Genomic DNA, 19262 nt, shown 5'->3' on the forward strand with positions numbered 1-19262 from the left:
TTTTATGGCATGTAGAATTCTCATTGTAACACTAGAGGCTCCTGTGATACTGAACATGGAGGATTAGAGCAATGGACTTAACACGCACCTGCCCCATGAAATCCTCTTCATCCAGACCATCCTTTCCTTTCCTCTAAATGAGCAGCACGGTACCCCTTGGTCCTTGGCAGCATGCCATTGGAGTTCGCTGTTGTTATATCTTAGTCTTTTCCGAAAGTGCTTATTTTCTTTTTGGAGATCACCATTTAGATTTTTATTTAGGCTGTGTGTTTATTATGTTAAAACCAAAACACTAGAAAAATTTTTTGATATAAATCAGAAACATCTTTTCTCATATATTAAAAAAATCACCTGTAATATCACCAGAAATAACCACTGTGGTTAATGTTGAACGATAATAATTTTCTGAATGTTGTATGCATTTTTTAACGTAAAAGATGTTCTTGTACAGACTGCATTGTACCTTGCTTTTTCACTTGATTATATTAGAAAACTTCAACCTTGTTAGCCTTCTCTGGCGTCACTTCCAATGACTGCATAAAACCGTTATTGTGTTAATATATAATGATTTGCATGATTAATTCCTGCTCATTTTTAGAATTTTTATTTGTACCTTATGGATTTTCTTGTTTCTGAATACAGAGACAACCATAATTGAAAAGGAAAGGTCTTAAAAAGTTCATGGAAAAATATGTATTTTGAAAAAAACTGCATGGAGTGCAACATTGTTTTACACCAAGATAAACTTATCTTTAATTCTATTTTCCATGAGCCTTTTGAAATATTCTTAGAAATTTGTGGCAAGAGTTATAAGCAAATTTTATGGTATTAATTTCTTACAGTCTTATTAAGACTCAGTACACTGAAGCACAATTATTTTGTTCACTTTAGGAGAGCACAAGCTTCATTTTATCCCTGCCCTGATTGGCCCCTTCCTGGAAGTGACCTTGATACCCCAGCCAGATCTCCGGAACGTCATGATTCCTATTTTTCATGACATGATGGACTGGGAGCAGAGGCGGAGTGGCAGCTTTAAACAGGTAGGCGGGTGTGCTCCTCAGAGCCCTGGAAGAGTTTCATACTTAATTCCAGATCCAACCCTGAGTTGGGAAATGAACCAGCTGAGCTGGCAAACCTGAATTCCAGGCTGGCCTGTGTACTGCCAGGCCAGATAGCAGATCCTGTGGTACCCTGATCCCCCAGGGAAGCCTGAAACAAACACTTAATTTCTTTCAGCTAAATTTTCTTTGATTTCCCAAGTCTGTATTTAAGAACTTGCAGAGACTTCATTTGATCCCAGTTGGACACAACACAGAGGAATCAGAGGGTTAATGATTCTTAAAATCATTGAGCTCTCAGTGGTCTGCACACTGGGACTTGGTGAATGGCTTAGCTTTGAGCATTTGGTTCGCAGTGTTTTATTGTTCTTCGCTTGAAGCACTGAGAATTAATTTAAAGGAAAAAGCAGTGGAAGTTCCTGGGAAAGAAATTCCGAGGGGATAAACCTATCATTTCTCATTGACAGAGGTTCTAATAGCTCTGCTCCAGTTTTGTGAAGATAGGCATTCTTATTACAAAATCAGATTGCGTAAGGAATCAGCTGCACTTCCCATGCCATGTCCCTCAAGTTGGAGACAGTTGACCTACTACCCAGGCTACATCAACCTGTGTACTCCAGAATTTGCCCCTCCTTCATGCTTCCCCAAATGAAGCCCTCCTCAAGTCTTAGAAATGGTTGTCAATTGTATGGGTAATCCAAAAGCATAGAGAACCGTCCCATGGGTGTTTCACTTCTGTTGGTGGATGCATGTATTTTCAAGAAATCCAATAGTGGAATGAAAGGCTATTAAAAAATTGTACTAGCAGGGTGGGAGGAGGACCTGCTTTCCTTCCCTCTTTATCTCTTGATTGAAATTTGGTTTAAAGGAGTAATTGGGCTATGTCCTTTGACAAAGTCAAAGCCCATCCTAATCCCTAACGGTTTTAATTTTCTCTGGTCATGGAGAGATTTGTCATTTTCTTCCCCTTCCAGCCTCAGACACTCACAGGTGAAGGGATATTTTCTCCCTTCCTAATATTCAAGTTCCAAAGGATTCATGTCCTTGAAAATACAAATGTTTTGCCTACAGTTTTTAGGAAATACGTCATTTGTCTCTCCTGCTGCTCATGACTGACTGAGAATATTTCTGTGGATCTACCATCTGTACATGGATAGGACCAGTTCTCAACTTCAACAAAGATGTAATGCAGCCTCGAACTGTTTTGAGAGAGAAAATAAATGCAAAACAAATTAAGGATTTAAATTAATGTATGTTCATTTGCTGACGTAAAAGAAAAATGGAAATTTTGCAGTTTGGGTAGCCCTTAGAAAGGAATCTAGCTTTAAACTGGGCTGCAAGCGTTTGTGTTTGAATCAAGAAATAGAAACATGTCTTTGGCAGCAGTAGCTGCCACCAGACTGGGATTTGAAGTCCTATAACTCCATCTAAATTAGCCCCCTGGAAAGGGATGTCTGCTATTCACCAAAGCTGATAAAGTCGCTTTTGTAAAATTTACCGCAGCTTTTTTCCCTGGCATAAATCAGTGTGTTTTAATCTGCTGAGAAATCCTACTTGTGGAGAAGAGGAAAGAGAGAGTAATATTTGGGTTATGTTTCAGGTGGAAGCCAAGCTGATTGACAAGCTGGATAGCCTGATGTCAGAAGGCAAAGGTGATGAAACTTACCGGGAGCTCTTCAACAGTATGTGAGTACTGTGTTTATTTCAAGTGCATTCTATGCAGGGGATTTGGTCTCAGCATTGAGCCGCTCCGCACTGCACCGCTGTAGCTGAGAGCTGCAAAGACAGCTTGGGTCTCTCAGGAGTGCTTTGTCTTTGTGAAGTGTGAAATACGGGATAATTGCCTAACCCTGGCGAATGGATCTTTTTATGTTGGTGATTAGACATGTCCCCTTATTTTAATCCCTGATTGGGACAGGTCACTTGTCTTACCTAACAAATCTCACTGTTTTCATACATGATCATTTTAAAGCCATTACTGCAAAATGACTTTTAGCAGGGTTATGAGTAGGAGAGGAAAACAGGAGTGTGATTGTAATGTTTGCGTACAGTACCTTCCAAACAAGATATCTTTGGCTGATTTGCCGTGGGGAAAATTAACCAAGTTTACATCTTCTTCAACACTTGATTGAATTCATCAATTCTGATTGTTCACTTCGCATTATTAATTGCTTCCTGAATGCTTCTTGGCGTATCATCTCAGAATATCACAGAAGCAAATTATTTTTAATATATTCTGTGTTTTGGATTTGCATGGAAGATAGAAAAATACTGGAGTTCTATAAAGGGACTTTGAGGTTGACCGTTCCTGTAGAATCTGATCATAATCACAGTATGAATTGTTTTGTACCAAGTATTTATTCATTACATTCAAATGGCCTAGGAGGACACATGGGAATGTTTTAGTGCTTTGAGATTTCACTTCTGGCACTTGATTTCTTCATGGCTTTCGATGGATCTTAGTCATTTTCAAGCCTGGTATACTGATAAAGTGTTTCTTTTGGTAGGAAGAATTAGCTCTTTGTGCTTGGGAAATGTTTGCAGCTCTTTCAGAAGTGCAAAAATAATTCAGCAATACACTTCTCTATTACAGGACATATTTTTATCCATACTGAGGCCCAAATTTCACCTAAAGCTAAACATTAATGCTTTAGTATGGACGACCAGATGCAAAATTTTGCAGTTCATTCTATGATCATTAATTTCCAACAGTGGAAACATGAATGTATAGGTTTGAAAAGTATTATTAATGATGGATAGTCTAGAGAGATATCAGCTTGCCTGGTTCAAAATCATTCTTGAAGCTTTCAGAAAAATTAGATTGAGAGGAAAAACCAAGGTGGGGTATAGAGATTTCATGTAGTAGCAGTGGGTGATAAAATTTCGTTCTTTGTACAGAACCCTGAAGAATACTATTTTCTTCTGATACTGTAATTAAACCAGAACTTTTAATAATTATTCACCAAGCCCTTGTTCATTCTAGTGTACAAAGCATCTGTCTTTCATGACAGCTGGAGTTTAGCAAGAAGTCTGATTAAAACCTCATCTAATGTAATAAATTGCTTTTTTGAAAACTACATTCATTTCAGTTACTAGTCCTTGGGTTGAACAAAGAGCTAAAATGAGAAAGCACTCAGTGCAATGAATCTCTTGATATTTGTGATTAATTATTTATAGTAAATTTACAAGATTAATAAATACTCATAGTTCAATAGTGCCTCTTATCTACTTTAATAAAGACTTGATAGCATGCAATTTGGATTGCTTGCGTATAAATATGACTTTGAAATAGAAGATTTACCTTGACATTAGAATCAAACCAATAATTAAAATATTTAAGCTTCTATAATTAGGCCTATTTTAAGGTGCCTGATTCATTCAGTGGAGATTTTTTATTCTTTTGTTGATTTTTAGCATATTGCTAGAAATATTTTTCCTTCATACCCTTTTCATCAACATATTGACAATGAATCAAATCTAAAATAATAAATACTATTACTCTGTGGACTCAGAAAACAAAGTAAAAATCTGTATTTCAGGAAAAACTAAGATACTTTTGGGGCAATGGAAATCACAATGAATTAGTATAATCACAATGAGTCACTGCACGCATTATGAATGAGGAACACGTGCTGTTTTGGTATACATTCTCACTTCTTCTCTATAATTCATGCCTGAAACTTCTCAACATTTTTCAGAAGGTGAAAGTGGCTCACTGCTGCCTAAAATGAAGTATTTGCCAAATGGGGCCCCTTGGGTGGAATGAAACTTTAAATTGTGTAGTACCTTCCTTCCTGAAAACTCAGCTCCCATTTCCCTGACCTCCAACATAATCTTCTTCACCTACCCACACTACGTATTTCTGAAATTGGTGGGACTTGTTTATTTTTTATAACACTGAAAATACCTATCATAGAAAACCGATGTAAAGTATCCAGAACAGCATCCATAACCAAATTCTGCTTACCCTGGTCTCGAGGGAGCCACCCTGTGTCAGACACTCTTGGAGGGCTGCATCCGCAGTGGCAGGGCTGTAGGGAGTCACAGTAGGGCTACCTGCAGTCTTGGGAACACTGAAAAGGGCCTTTCCAGAAGTAACTTCCACCCCAGCCGTCTCCTGGTCTTTTACTCTGCTTTCTCCTGTGTTACACCACATAATTCAGTAAGACTTCAAATTATTTCAAACATGTTTATTTAATTATCACACACTCACTGTTTAAGACAAACTTAGGTGTGTAAATACTATGCTTTAGGGATTCAACTGTTCTCTTTGGGTTGTGTCCACAGATTTGAGTGTGATGCATCAGGGTAATGGGTTGAGCATGACCCTGTTGTGGTACAGAGGGGTAGATTAAGGATCAAATTCTAATCACTCCCTACTCCCATTTCTTTCTACGAATAAAAGCCTGGTGAGCAGTGTAATGCTAGAGGGCGTAGTTCAGTCTGATCCCCAATGTTACATAATCCCATTGCAGGTAATAGGACAGACTTTCCAGTTAGCAATGAGAAATCAGCTTTCACTCTTGTTAGAGGAGGTCCAGTATACTCAACTTGGGAATGGCATGTGATTGTAGACCCAATGAACATGCGCTCTCTCAGCCAAGAGATCTAGAAAGATTCTTTTCTTGCGGGTAGCCTCTCCTCTATATCAGACTGGGAAATGGCAAGCATCCCAACAGGAGCAGCCAGCCCAGCTGAGAATGCAGGTGAACTGGCTTGTGGACTGGTCCTGGTCTGCAGGAGTCAGGCAAACAGGCTCTGCAGAGTCTGCCTCTTGTTACAAGAGTGATTGTAGCTCAGAATCCTTACTGTTTCAGAAAGCTATGCAAGTTAATGAAACTCATGCCCATAAAAGAAGCCTCCGTATATTTTTAGAATTATTACTTAACTTGGATTCTTTGTTTTTTAGCCTCTAAAATATATGAGGTGTGGGCTGTCACTTGGGAAAATTTCTACCTCATCCTGCACTGCTTTTGCAGGCAGAATTTCGTTTGAGGACTTGGTTCCATACCAGTTTGCCATTCATTTGAGACTGAAACAGGTATTATTTGGGAGATTTTTAAAAGGCAACCCATTGCAACAAACGAGGGAGTCTGCCCCTGGGGAATTCATCAGGGCATGCTCCATCCCTTCTGTTTGTAGTGACCCCCACCCACTCACCCTTACTGTAGGAGAGAGTTTAGAATCAACCAAGAAACAAATGATTGGGGATGCAGAGGCAACAAGTGAGAGGACAAGATAGAAGAGTGGACTCTGGAATGTCAACAGCAAGAAAAAGCTGGGGCGTGAGGAGGAAAATTGGGAGAGGCCATAGCCCCAGACAAAAGAAAGCTTTGACAAAACAGCTTATCTCCTTTAATGCTGATGTTTCCACTAATTACATATATAATGCTTAGACTGTACTTGTAAGAAATGTTTTCTCCCCATCTTACTCCTGAAGCTGAGATGAAAGGGAGACAGACTAAAATGAAGATCATTAAATTCAGAGGGGTAGGGAACTATTCTCATACAGCTGTGCTTGCATCCTTACTTTTATCTTTTGGGGAAAGTCCAGTTGTAAAGCCTTTGCCATGTAGACTGTGAATCTGCCAAGAGGCGGGAGTGAAAGTAAAACAGGTCCTGATTATGAGGATTGTTATTATTTTGTGTTTACAATGGTACCTCTGCTCCAAGGTACTTAGGAGTAGGGGAAATGTAGGAGGAAAGATGTGGTTCGCTACTTGTCATCAGTCTGCCAAAAGAACCACATAGAAAATCCTCTGTGATTAATGGCAAAATGAATGAAACTGTGGAGTGAGTGCACAGATAGTACAATATGTATTGAGTGGGCAAATGTTAAGCGCAAGGAAGAAACGCAAAACGTCATACCGTCTGTACAAGGATTTTCCTGTAGCCGTTGCATTGCAGTAAAATCGCTTGGATGAAGATGCATTCCACTGAGAGGTAGGAAAACATTTTTATGTGAATAAAGCCAGATCTTACTTAACAGCAAACTTGGAGGTTCTTCTGTTTTTGCTGTTCACTGTGCTATTTTTTGTGGTGAGGCATATGCCTCTCAGTCTAAGAGAGAAGCTAGAGAAAAATGTCTTTGAAATGTGAGGTGCTTGTCTATTTTGAAAATATGATTATGTGCATGTGTTTATGTTTTATGACTTGGATAATCTGAAAATCAATTTGCTTTGTCAATGCTTCCTGGATTAGAATTCCACTATTTGGTCCCTATCCTAGGTAAGACGTTGTTTGCAAATTGTGCTACTTGTGAGATGTTGCAGTGGTTGCTAAGGCCTTAAAGGTACTGATGAAAGTAAAGTGGTTGTCATGGTGACTGATAAAAATAAATGTTGAAAATGCCCTGGGTTCTTTCTTTTCCAGTCTACTAAAGAAAATTGAGCGGGAAACATGGAGGGAAAGTGGTGTTTCATTAATTGCCACTGTTACCCGTCTAATGGAGAGGTTGTTGGATTACAGGTAAGCCAAGTCCCACATCTTCCAGATAGGCTAGTCTCCAGTTAGAAAATCAAATAGTTAGCATACAGTCAACATTCCACTTAAAGGTACTCACTTTGAAAATTGATAATTAGACCACAGAGCCTGGTGCATTAAGATAACAGACTTTTAACCAGCTTGTTCACAGTTTGGACTTGTTTCTTTTTGTTTCTTTTGGTTCAGTTTATGATAGTTCTTTCCTAGTCTTGTTGAGTTGAGAGGATTCTCAGAGTTCCTGAGAGTTCTCAAAAAAATTTTTTAAGTAATTTTTTTAAACATTTAGACTCATCAACTAGAAAACACCCTGTGGTTAACTCATTTTAATGTGAAGGCAATGAGACAGATGATTGCATAACCAAGCTGTTCTTTTAAAAGGGGGCAGGGCAAGGGGAATGAAACTAACATTATCACTCTTCAAAGACATAATTCTCTGATGTTTATATTATCTGAACTGCTGTAACAGCTCGACCCACTTAAATGCATGATGATTTTGTTTCATTTTGGAAACTAAACTCTCATGCTCCTTGTGAATGGCCGGACTAGCCCACTATCTCCCACCCTGCTTTAGGAGGCATATGATAGTACACCTCTGTTCCTCTTGCCTCCTGAGCAACCTGTGCATTCTTGATCCGCAAGTGAAATTCTCAGCAGGAACTCAGGAGTCTCTGGCTGCCCAGCCTCCCCAGAGACCAACAGTCCCTGGAGCCTCTAACTGAACAGGCACTTGCAAATATGTGTATATTTGTTTTCTAAAAGAAGAAACTGAAAAGAAGTTATAACTATTGTTTTTTATTTTTAGGGACTGCATGAAAATGGGAGAGGTAGATGGCAAAAAGATTGGCTGCACAGTTAGCCTTCTGGTTAGTAACCTATCTCCTTTTTCTTCCTTTTATCCTTTTTATTGTTTTCCACAGAAATACTGTTTTGTTTGTGACCTCTAATGGGCTTTTTTATTGTTATTTTGGATATTTCTTTTAAAAGAAACATGGTGAACTTCAGGTTGACTTAATGCCCAGAGAACCCTCAGCTCCAAACCCTGCAGGGTGCACCTGCTGCATTCCTGACAGCTTCACTCGCAGACCCCTATGGAGCCCCAGGTGACCCTGGGATCTTCTGGTCCATTGCTTTCAATCCTCAAGTCTTTGGTTGTCTCCTAGGAGAAAGCTCAGTCTCTCCATGGAAAGTTCATTTTACTTCTCTGTCCTCCTCCCCAAAGTTATAGTCATTCTACATTTTAATGAATAGTAGTGGTCTCTTCTTGTGTGAACAAATGACAGTTTTCTGTTGAACATGCTAACTTTCATTCACTAGCTTCTTTTGAAATTGAGTTCATAATAGCCCTGTTGTTAAAGTGTACATTATAACTAGGATAGCCATAGAATTTGTCATCTGAGCAGGACATTTTTGAGAATAAAATTAAAAGTTTTTGAAGGGTAACAAGCTAACCCAGAACTATCCTGGGCAAACCAAAATTTATACAGAATGTCACAGACGAACTCTTAGAATGGTATTCTTACCACAGAGCAAAGGGATGAAAATACATTTAGACATTTCTTTTTCATGTTTTAAAATACAGTAAATTAATCCTTTTGACCATTTTCCTTTATCGGATTTGAAATAAGAGTGACTGTTCTCAGTTCTAAATCTGTGAATGTTATAGTATATTTTGCCGAGTCAATGAAGCCTCGGTGTTTGTTCCAATTACTGATACCATTGTTCTTATTCTTGCTCTGGTGATTTGAATCCCATACATGCTGTATTGATCTGTATTTGCCTACACCCTGAGGTTTTGTGTTACCACCACTTTGACTCTGTCTTGGTTCAGCTCATCAGTTTCTGTCTTTTTTATTTCTTTATTCTTCTCCCAGTCCTGTTCAAAGCTCAGTCTTCCTCTTTCTTGTGACAGTCTCCTTTTGATTCCCTAATTTCTTGCTGTACTGATCCTCATCCCTGAGGGTATGCCTACACCCATCTTTACTACACCCACCCTTTCCTCCTCAATCTTAATGTGTGACATATCCACCTCCAATACCAGTCCCTAAAAATAGTAAGACCTGAGGGTCCTCTAACAGACTACGTCTTGTTCAGCAGGTATTTACTTTCCTCCTGTAATTCTTGTTATCAGATCCAACAGTGACCTCCAAGCCATGACCTCAAACTCACTATGTCAGCCCCCACTCCTCTAATTCTCATTTCCAATCTCAAGCTTGCTCAGTCTCTGTGTGAAATCTCTCATCTACACTTCCCCAGTTTCTTGCCAGCAAACCAGCCTTGCATCATGGTCAAGGCCCTCAGCCTGAGGTTTCTCCATGCCCTTTCTTGTATACTGATTCTAAGAGGGGAGGAAAGCCAGGTGATCTATAGGCTTTTGGTTTTCTCAGTTTTTCACCTTAACCCTGGCTCTACCCCAAGCACAAAGTGATAACCCCAAAGCAAAGCCCCTATATACCATTTTCCAAAGGAATCCTCTTCTACTGTCTCCATCTGCTTCCACAAGTGCCTTTCAATTGGAAGTGAAGGAATAAATGCAGACCCTATGCTCTTTCTCTCTCAATTGATATAAAAAAAGATAATTTCCTTTGGTGGAAGAATTAATACTCTTTGCTAAGTGTATTTACTTCTAGTCTCCTTGTGAGAATAAGCTGAAGACTTAATAAAATCAGTGGCCCCCAGCAGTGGTCACTTGAGACAAAGAATTTATCCTGATAGCTTTGCACTGACCAATCATCCTTACAGAAAGTGTTAACATTTTGAAAGCTGTTCTAATTCCTAGCTAGCTCAAGAATACTTATTAAAGGACCAGATATATCATTTTGGGGCTAATCGTGTTAGCTTCTGCTCCATATGGAAAATTCCTGCTGCTTTTAGCAGCAATGTGGTTCTCTTCAACTCCTTACGTCCTCCCAGAGGTTTACCTCAACTGTGTGGTAGGACCAAGTAAGAGAGTATTCAAGAGAGCTCTTGCATCCTTTACATGTGCAGAGTTAAAATCCAGGGTTGAACTGGTAAAACTATGTATTATTTGACATGACTAATACTAGAAGTAGAATTATTGTTTTGTTCTTTGTGCCCCAAGTTTTACCAAACATATGTGAAAGATTCTCTTCTGCTACCTGGAGAGGTTTTTCTAAGGAGAACTATTCATTTATGAGTGATCACTTACTTTGTTCTCAAAGAAAGCTGCTTTTTGCAAGAAAGCTGTTAGAGCAAATCATCCTCTAGCAATATGAAAACCCGCAGTGGGGTTATTAGAAGTGTGTATGGTACAACAGTTCTTGCTAATTAAAATTATTTGAATTATAATACGAGAGATATGAATAGCATTATTTGGTTAGCTTTTTTAAGAAAGACACGATCGATAAGAAACAAAATCATTAACAAAAACCAAGAGAAAGAGAAAGCTAGGCAACAGAAGCAATGTAAGGATAGGTAGCAGGCCAATTAATGGCTGCTTTGCACAGTGATCTGCCATCAAGGAAACACAACAGGCCAGACCACTGCACTGGTTTATATGGAAAACCAGAGCTTCAGCAGAAGTCAGCTCATGAAGAGCTATGCCAGCCAAGAGTTGGGTCACCAGAAATGAAACTGCCCTGGAGTCAAAGGGCTCCTGCTCAGAGCCACAGGCCTTGTTCACTCGGCCCAGCTTCCAAAGTAATGACTACTGTCGAGGAGATGGCCAAGTAGGGTCAGTAACATTGCAGACAGAACTGTAAATTTCCTATTGGAGATGCCACCTGCCTTCATCTAGCCAGCTCTCCTCCCAGGCCAGCTAGGTAATGGAAGTCAACAGGGTGCCTCCCCTAAGGAGGTTCACACCTCCCTTAGGAGGTACTCCATGTGAAGAGATAGGTCTGGGGCTCATAACTGGCAAGGCCTTAAAGCCTACCTGATTATTATTAGGCCCCTTTGGTCAGTTTCTGTTTGCCTTTCAATGAGAAAACTTGCTGGTGGTTTAGATGGCACTTTTCTTAGGTCCTGTAACAATGACTGTCCTTGTTTTAGATATTGTCATTTTAAACTGTTTATTAGATTCATTTTCTACAGACTTGAAAAAGTAAAATTCTAGGTGGCCATGCACATGAAACCTTGGATGGAAGCAGTTTCTGCAAGCTGGCGCTGCATCTGCTGGAACCCTGTCTTGACTGCCCTTCCCAGCAGTGCCCCTTTTCAGCATGAAGCAGCCAGACTGATCATTCATTGCCCAGTTCCCCTAACAGAAGTCAGGGCCCATTCTTGTTGAGAAGGGAATGTGAGGAGTCATGGGTAAATAGGCAGTCTGGAAATTGAGGGTGGAAAATGTTCCCCTCAAAAGTTATCTTTAGCAAGGTCAGAAGTGCCTGCCTGCCCTCTCCTTGGGAGCTTCCAGTCTTATCATGCGAATAACAAGGGAGTGATGACTCCACCCTTCTGAGCTCCCAGTTTATTGTGAAAACAAATTAGGTATCCCACCCTTTTGATGGTTTTGTTTTATCATGAGCAAGTCAGACAGGAAAAAGGATTTTAAATATGGTCTTTTGTTGGGTTTGTTCCCACCTTATTGATTGACAGTTTCTTCCTCAAAATTGTACTTAAAACCCCAGTGCCATGGGGTCCTTTGGGTTTTTTCCTCTCTTGGAAACCCCCCTCTATGCTGCTCTGACTGGAGTCTTTGACTGTAATAAATCTTACTTTTTAAATCTCATAAAAAAAAGAAAAGAAACAAAATGAAAAGGAGGAGAAGAATGGCATAAATTTGCAGAAAAATGTTTATTTTAATTTTAATGCTGCATCCAATTTAATGTCAGTGTACCCAGATTGAAAGAATCCTCGAATTGAAGACTGGACACCCATTAGATAGGTACTGAAGTGCATTTGATAGGAGGTTATCTGGTTTCAAGTTCAAGGACAGTTTTAAACAGCCACATTGACTAGTTTGATCTGCTACCATCTAGCTAATCAGCTTCAAAAATGTTTTGAATTCTTGCCCTTTCTGGCTTAGAAAAGACAATCATTCCTTCATCAAATTCCTGGTCTCTACCCCTTAGAGAAGCTTGTCATTCCTTCAAATAATCACCTTTGGCCCCTGTCACTACTCACATTTGCTTCTTCCACATACCCTGTACCATCAGTCGAAACAATAGCAGTAAATAATAGTACTTCAAATGGGTTAAGCAGGAATTTCATAGTATACAGTGATCTGCTCCTAGAAGGGCCTCATTTGGAAACTCACAACATCATGTTTGTCCTGGAATCTAACTTCATATACGTTTACTCCTGTGTTCACCAAGGTCAGTGAGAACTGTTAGGCTTCTCAGTGTGCTAAGGAACGTGTGTGGGTGCTTATCAATAAGCCCTTGAAATGCCAACATAGTATATCCCAGTCAGTCAACACTGAGTTTTTGATAATGTTAAAACATTTTAAAGTTTAGTGAAGTCCAGATACTTTTTTACAAGTAGACAAATATTTTTAGTAAGCATGGTCCTAGGATAATAACTGGAAATGAAAATCTCTTGTCCCTTTGTGTTTTGAACATAACTGGAAACATTTAGACTCTAACACAAATATTAATGCAGAATAACAATAAAGAGCATCTTTATTTACTTATCCTCTTTACCTATTTCTACAAGGGGGAAAATGATTTTATTTTGCTTTTATTTATCCTACCTATATATATTAGAGACCTTTACCTGTAGAGCGAAATAAGTTAGAAATTTAAAATAAAACTATCAGTCAACAAATTGAATGAACAGGTTGGTCTGTTACCTAGTTTTAGTACTACTTAGTTGAATAAGCTGATTGTCTATTAAATTAACAGAAAATAATAGAAAATAACAAGGGAAATATGTATCAGTGGTAATCAGTAACCCAAGAGTTACCAATTTCTCCAGTAAGGTAATGTTTCCTACATGCTGTGCTGAATTGAATATGTTGCTAGGCCTCCTTACTTCATTTTCAAACAATGTTTACTTGGGGAAATACATCAGTTCTCTTGAAATTTCAGCAAACTAAAAGAAAGCCTCTATGGTGTGACTTTTGAGGAATCATCCACAGGTGTGCTCTTGTGTTACAGAACTTCTATAAGACTGAACTGAACAAGGAGGAGATGTATATACGCTACATCCACAAACTCTACGACCTGCATCTCAAAGCCCAGAACTTTACAGGTAATTCTGATTTTTGACTCAAATTGGGGAAGATGAGCTGTTAGACACAGGTGTATTTCCTCTGCTTTTTGTAATTAGAGCTGAGGATGCAAGCATATCTACTTTAAAACTGAAATTTCTTTTTAATTGGATACATGTTTCTAAGTATATTGTTTTGATATGTATGTCTCCTATATATATCATATATCATAGATATCATAAATATATCATAGATATATATGATTTTTTATATAGAGTTACATTTACCTACTTTGAAAACCCCTCGAATAATGTCATAATTTTTGCTTCCAGCAGGCCTATTTTAAGGAATTCAAGAGAATAATAATAATCTTATATTTACTCATGTACTTACATTTCTGTTACTGTCTCCACTCATGAAGTTCTTGATTTTCCTCTGTTATAAGCTTCATTATTTAATCTGAAGAACTTGTTTTAGCATTTCTTTTAAAGTAGATCTAGTAATGAAGAATTTCTTAGTTTTCCTTCATCTGAGAATGTCTTTATTGCAACCTTATTTCTAAAGGATGTGTTTGCTAGTTGCAGAATTCTAGATGGTCAGTTCTCTTTTTTTCAGTGCTTTAAAATATTGTCCTAGGGGCAAGCATTTTAGCACAATGGATTAAGCCACCTTAATGGGATGCAGGAATCCCATATGGGCTCCAGTTCAAGTCCTGGCTGCTCTACTTCTGATCCCGCTCGCTGCAAATGCACCTGGGAAAGCAGCCAAGGATAGCCCAGGTGTTTGGGTGTCTGTGCCCACATGGTCAACCCAGATGAAGCTCCTGGCTCCTGGCCTGGTCCCGTCCTGGCCACTGAGGCCATCTGGGGAGTAAACCAGCAGAAGGAAGATATCTCTCTCTCTCCCTCTCTCTGTCTTTCTCTCTCTGTAACTGCCTTTCAAATAAATAAATCAATCTTTAAAAAATAAAATTAAAGTTAAAATATTGTTCTGGAGCTGGCATTTGTTGCAGCAGCCACTTGGGAAGCCTGAATCATGTATCAGAGTATCTGGTTCAAGTCCTTGGTCTTCTGCTTCCTATCCAGCTTCTTGCTAATGCATACCCTGGGAGGCAGCAAGTAATGGCCCAGGTACTTTGGTCTCTGCAACCCAAGTGGGAGACCTAGATGGGGTTCCATTATCCTGGATTTGGCCTGGCCTAGCCCTGGCTATTGTGAACCTTTGGGGAGTCAACCAGCAGGTAGAAGATATCTCTCTGTGTCTCTCTTTCTCTGCCTTTAAAATAAAATTTTAAAAATAAAAATTTATGTAATATTTATATATCATATATGTTATATAATTTATATTTTCAAAAATTTATATATTAAATATATAGTTCCATTGTCTTCTGAACTCCATGGCTTCAGATGCAAAATCTGAAGTCATTTAAATTACTCCCCCATTTGTAACGTGTAACTTTTCTCTGCTTGCTTTCAGGGTATTATCTTTGGTTTTTAGTGGTTTGCTTATAAAATGTATAAGTATGATTTTCATTTAGTGTGTAACATGTTTGGATTTGCTGAGATTCATAGATCTGTATATTTATTTCCTTTACTAAATATGAGAAGTTTTCAGGCATTATTTCCTCAAATATATTGTTTTTTCCCCAATCCTTCTCCTCTCTTTGGGATTGTAGTGGCATGAGTGTCAGGCCTGTTGGGATTTTCTCATTTTCTTCTTTGTATTGTTTAAATTGCATCATTTCTATTGGTCTGTCTTCAAAGACCACTGCTTCTCTTCTGTCATCTCCATTGAGCCTTTCCAGTAAAATTTTTATTTTTGTTTTCATATAATTCAGTTCCAAATTTTCCATGTGCTTATTTTCTTTTTTAACTTTAATTTCTTTGCAAAGACCTTTACCTTGTCATGCATTCAAGTTTTCACGTTTACTTTGTTGGAGCATGATTATAATAGCTGCTTCATGGTCCTGTCTATAATTCCCACTTGTGACTCAGCTTGGAGTTGGCATCTGTTAATTGCTTTTTCCCTTTGAGAGTTGTTTAGTTTTCTGGTCCTTTGAATGTCAACTAATTTTGGATTATATCCTGGGCCTTTTGAATATTATGTTATGTGACACTGGTTCTGTTAAAGACTTCAGGGGAATGTCGACTTTTTAAAAATTATGATAGAGATATAGTTAGGTTCAAATCCAGGTCTTGAACTACTTTCCAAAGGTTGTGATTCTAATGTTACTTTAGTTTTCAAAGCCTTTGCTCTACTGTTGTCCCTCCTGCACTGTGCTTCCCAAGAAGAGATCTGGGCCCTGATACGGGTTCTGCTGATAGTGGTCTCTTCTACACACAGTCACCTCGGAGATGAACCTGAGACTTCATTCTCAGCTCCCTCTCCTCTATGATCCTCCCCATTTCCCCCAGCTCCCAAGGATTTCTTTCCTCAGACCCTGGCTACAAAACTAAGCTGGAGCCGCTTCACACTCTTGACCAATATAATCAGAGTCTGATTAGAAAATCAATGTTCGGAGCCGGCGCCATGGCTCAATAGGCTAATCCTCTGCCTTGCGGCACCGGCACACCGGGTTCTAGTCCCGGTCGGGGCACCTGATTCTGTCCCGGTTGCCCCTCTTCCAGGCCAGCTCTCTGCTGTGGCCCAGGAGTGCAGTGGAGGACGGCCCAAGCGCTTGGGCCCTGCACCCCACGGGAGACCAGGAGAAGCACCTGGCTCCTGCCATCGGATCAGCGCGGTGCGCCGGCCGCAGTGCACTGGCCACGGAGGCCATTGGAGGGTGAACCAATGGCAAAGGAAGACCTTTCTCTCTGTCTCTCTCTCTCTCACTGTCCACTCTGCCTGTCAAAAAAAAAAAAAAAATCAATGTTGGAATTTTTGTGTGTTTTTTAAATATTAAAATTTTTTTGTGTTTTTAAAATATTTTTTGAAAGGAAGAGTGAGAGAGAAAGAGATCATCCATCTGCTGGTTCACTCCCCAAATAGCCACAAAAACAGGGCTGGGTCAGGCTGCAGCTAGGAGTCAGGAACTCCATCTGGGTCTCCTACATTGGTGGCAGGGACTCAAGTACTTGGGCCATCCTGTGCTAGATTAGAGCAGAGGCAGGACACATCCCAGGAACTCTCCATGTGGGATTCCAGTGTCCCAAGCAGCAGCTTAACTTGTTGCACCACAACTTCAGCCTCTCAATATCAGAGTTTATTTAGCAAGTAAACTGAGGATTTAATTCTGGAAACAACCAGTCAATTACCTGAGTTGGCTGTTCCATGAGTCTGGGTTTGGTTATAGGTTTTATATTTTTCTTTTTTTTTTTTTTTTTTTTTTTTTTTTTTTTTTTTTTGACAGGCAGAGTGGACAGTGAGAGAGAGAGACAGAGAGAAAGGGCTTCCTTTGCCGTTGGTTCACCCTCCAATGGCCTCCGTGGCCAGTGCGCTGCGGCCGGCGCACCGCGCTGATCCGATGGCAGGAGCCAGGTGCTTCTCCTGGTCTCCCGTGGGGTGCAGGGCCCAACCACTTGGGCCATCCTCCACTGCACTCCCGGGCCACAGCAGAGAGCTGGACTGGAAGAGGGACAACCGGGACAGAATCCGGCGCCCCCACCGGGACTAGAACCCGGTGTGCCAGCGCCGCAAGGCAGAGGTTAGCCTAGTGAGCCGCGGCGCCGGCCAGGTTTTATATTTTTCTTACAGGGCACGTTGAATCAGGCTTAAGCAAAACAGATTTTTGTGTGGTTATCAATCATATTAAAATCCAAGAGTGCCTGATAATAGTCAACAGACTTGATTATCAATTAAACAGAGTACCCAACATTCCCATACTCCAATGTTATCTGTATTCAGGGAGAGGCAAACGATAAGATTGTTAATTATTCAGACAATGGAGTCATTAATCACTTTCCCCCAAGATATAAAGCTTCTATTCCCTCTAAATGTACAACAGATGTTTCCTTGGTCCCAGTTAGAGTTTATTGAAAAGTCACATTGTAAGGGGAACTGACTGCTGGACATCTTCACGGCACAGACCTTATCCTGGCTGACTTAGGCCTCTGCGTAAACCCTTGCACTCTGTAGCCCGCAGCTCTCTAATAGACTCCCCACAGTTGGTCTGCTGGGGCCTGGGCAGTAAAGCTTCCTAATTCTCTTGAAGCTGCTGCTGCTCCTGACACTGCTTCTGCTGCCTCCACTGTAGTTGGTGGCATTGTTCCTGCTTAGGGGCCACAAGACTATAAGGAGATCCAGCCCTCAGGGAGTCTTTCTCCCAGGCCTCTGACTAGAGAAGTTTTTCTTGAATTTGTTTCTGTCCATTCCCATTTCCACTTCTAAGACATAGGGATTTCCAAGCCAAGAGATGTGGGAAGCAAAAAATAAAAATAAAAACAGAACTCAACATTGTCTGGTCATTCTTCCATCCATTCATTCCATCCAGAGTATTTAATTGTGGTTAGTGGGAAAGATGGAATGAAATGTGTTTACTCCATGTTAACCAGAACCAGAAACATTTAATTAAACTTTAGAACTACAGATCCTTGTCTTTTGCCACTGTGTTCCTCCAAGGAACTCCTGAATTATGGCTCTCACTTCAGCTTTAAAAAAGTAAAGGAGGGACTAAACATTGTGGCTTAGCAGGTTGAGCCAAGACTTGTGATGCCAGCGACTCACATCAGAGTGCTTGTCCAGGTCCCAGCTACGGTACTTCTGATCCAGCTTCCTGCTAGCAGTGTACTTGAGAAGGCAATGGTGATGGCCCAAGTGCCTAGGTCCCTGTGAGAGACCCGGATGGAGTCCCTGGCTCCTGGCTTTCGCCTGGTCCCAGCCTCAGCTGTTGCAAACACTGTAATCAACCTGTGGATGGAAGATCTCTCTTCATGCCTCTCTCTCTCTCTCTCTCTCTCTTTCTTTCTCTCCCTCTCTCTCTCCCTCCCTCTGCGTTTCAAAAACATGAAAAAATTTGAAGAGAAGAGTAACGAAATCCTTTCTGAAAGAGTTAAACACCGCCTCTCACTAAGGCTCCACTAACTCTGTTGTTAGCATCCTTGTCGACTCAGTCTGGAGACCTTGATGTTGGTTCAATTAGGACAGATCTTGAATAAAGAATTTAAACCTTATTTTGTAAAAGACACAAATTGACAGCAGGGTTACAACTAGAGAAGGGGTTGACGAGCTTTTTATCTTAGACTCTTCTCTTTTTATCCTCCTTCAAGTCATCATTCATGAAGTTCTGTTGATTCTATTTCTAAGAGATGAGGAGACTTCAAAAAGGTCATGAAAAAATGAAATCGAAAAAGAATGTGGATTTCCCATTAACTTTTTGAAGTCCCCTGTGTCTCTCCTAACCATTTCCTTTTTATTGCTCCCCCTGTCACTGCCTGTTAGGCCTTCTTCTTTGTCCGGATTGCCTCTTAACCAGTATTACTTTCTAGAACAGAAGTTGGTGTACTACAGCCTGCAGGTCAGCCGTGAGGGTTTGTAAAGGAGGTGCTATAAGAACTCAGCTGTGCCTCCTCATCTTCACATTGTCTATGGCTGCTTTTCTGCTGCAATGATAGAACTGGTGAGCTGCAATGCAGACCACGTGGCCCACAGGCCCCAATTATTTACTGTCTGGCCCT

General features: G+C 40.2%; 1 protein-coding gene across 5 annotated transcripts in view; it reads left to right on the forward strand.

Annotated features, from left to right (window-relative positions):
• Window positions 1–19262, forward strand: part of DOCK4 (dedicator of cytokinesis 4) — a 521894-nt gene that overhangs the window by 445559 nt on the left and 57073 nt on the right. For 4 of the 5 annotated variants that reach the window (XM_017342765.4, XM_008258382.5, XM_008258384.5 and 1 more), the window contains exons 31-36: window positions 892–1040; window positions 2659–2744; window positions 7260–7286; window positions 7431–7526; window positions 8344–8404; window positions 13598–13691. In XM_017342765.4, coding sequence (XP_017198254.1) covers window positions 892–1040; window positions 2659–2744; window positions 7260–7286; window positions 7431–7526; window positions 8344–8404; window positions 13598–13691 — 513 coding nt within the window. The remainder of the gene's footprint in view (window positions 1–891; window positions 1041–2658; window positions 2745–7259; window positions 7287–7430; window positions 7527–8343; window positions 8405–13597; window positions 13692–19262) is intronic. The other variant, XM_008258383.5, reaches the window with a different exon arrangement.

The sequence above is a fragment of the Oryctolagus cuniculus genome, chromosome 3 (assembly GCF_051225735.1).
Source record: "Oryctolagus cuniculus isolate XC-2025 breed Fujian yellow rabbit chromosome 3, ASM5122573v1, whole genome shotgun sequence".
NCBI lineage: Eukaryota > Metazoa > Chordata > Mammalia > Lagomorpha > Leporidae > Oryctolagus > Oryctolagus cuniculus.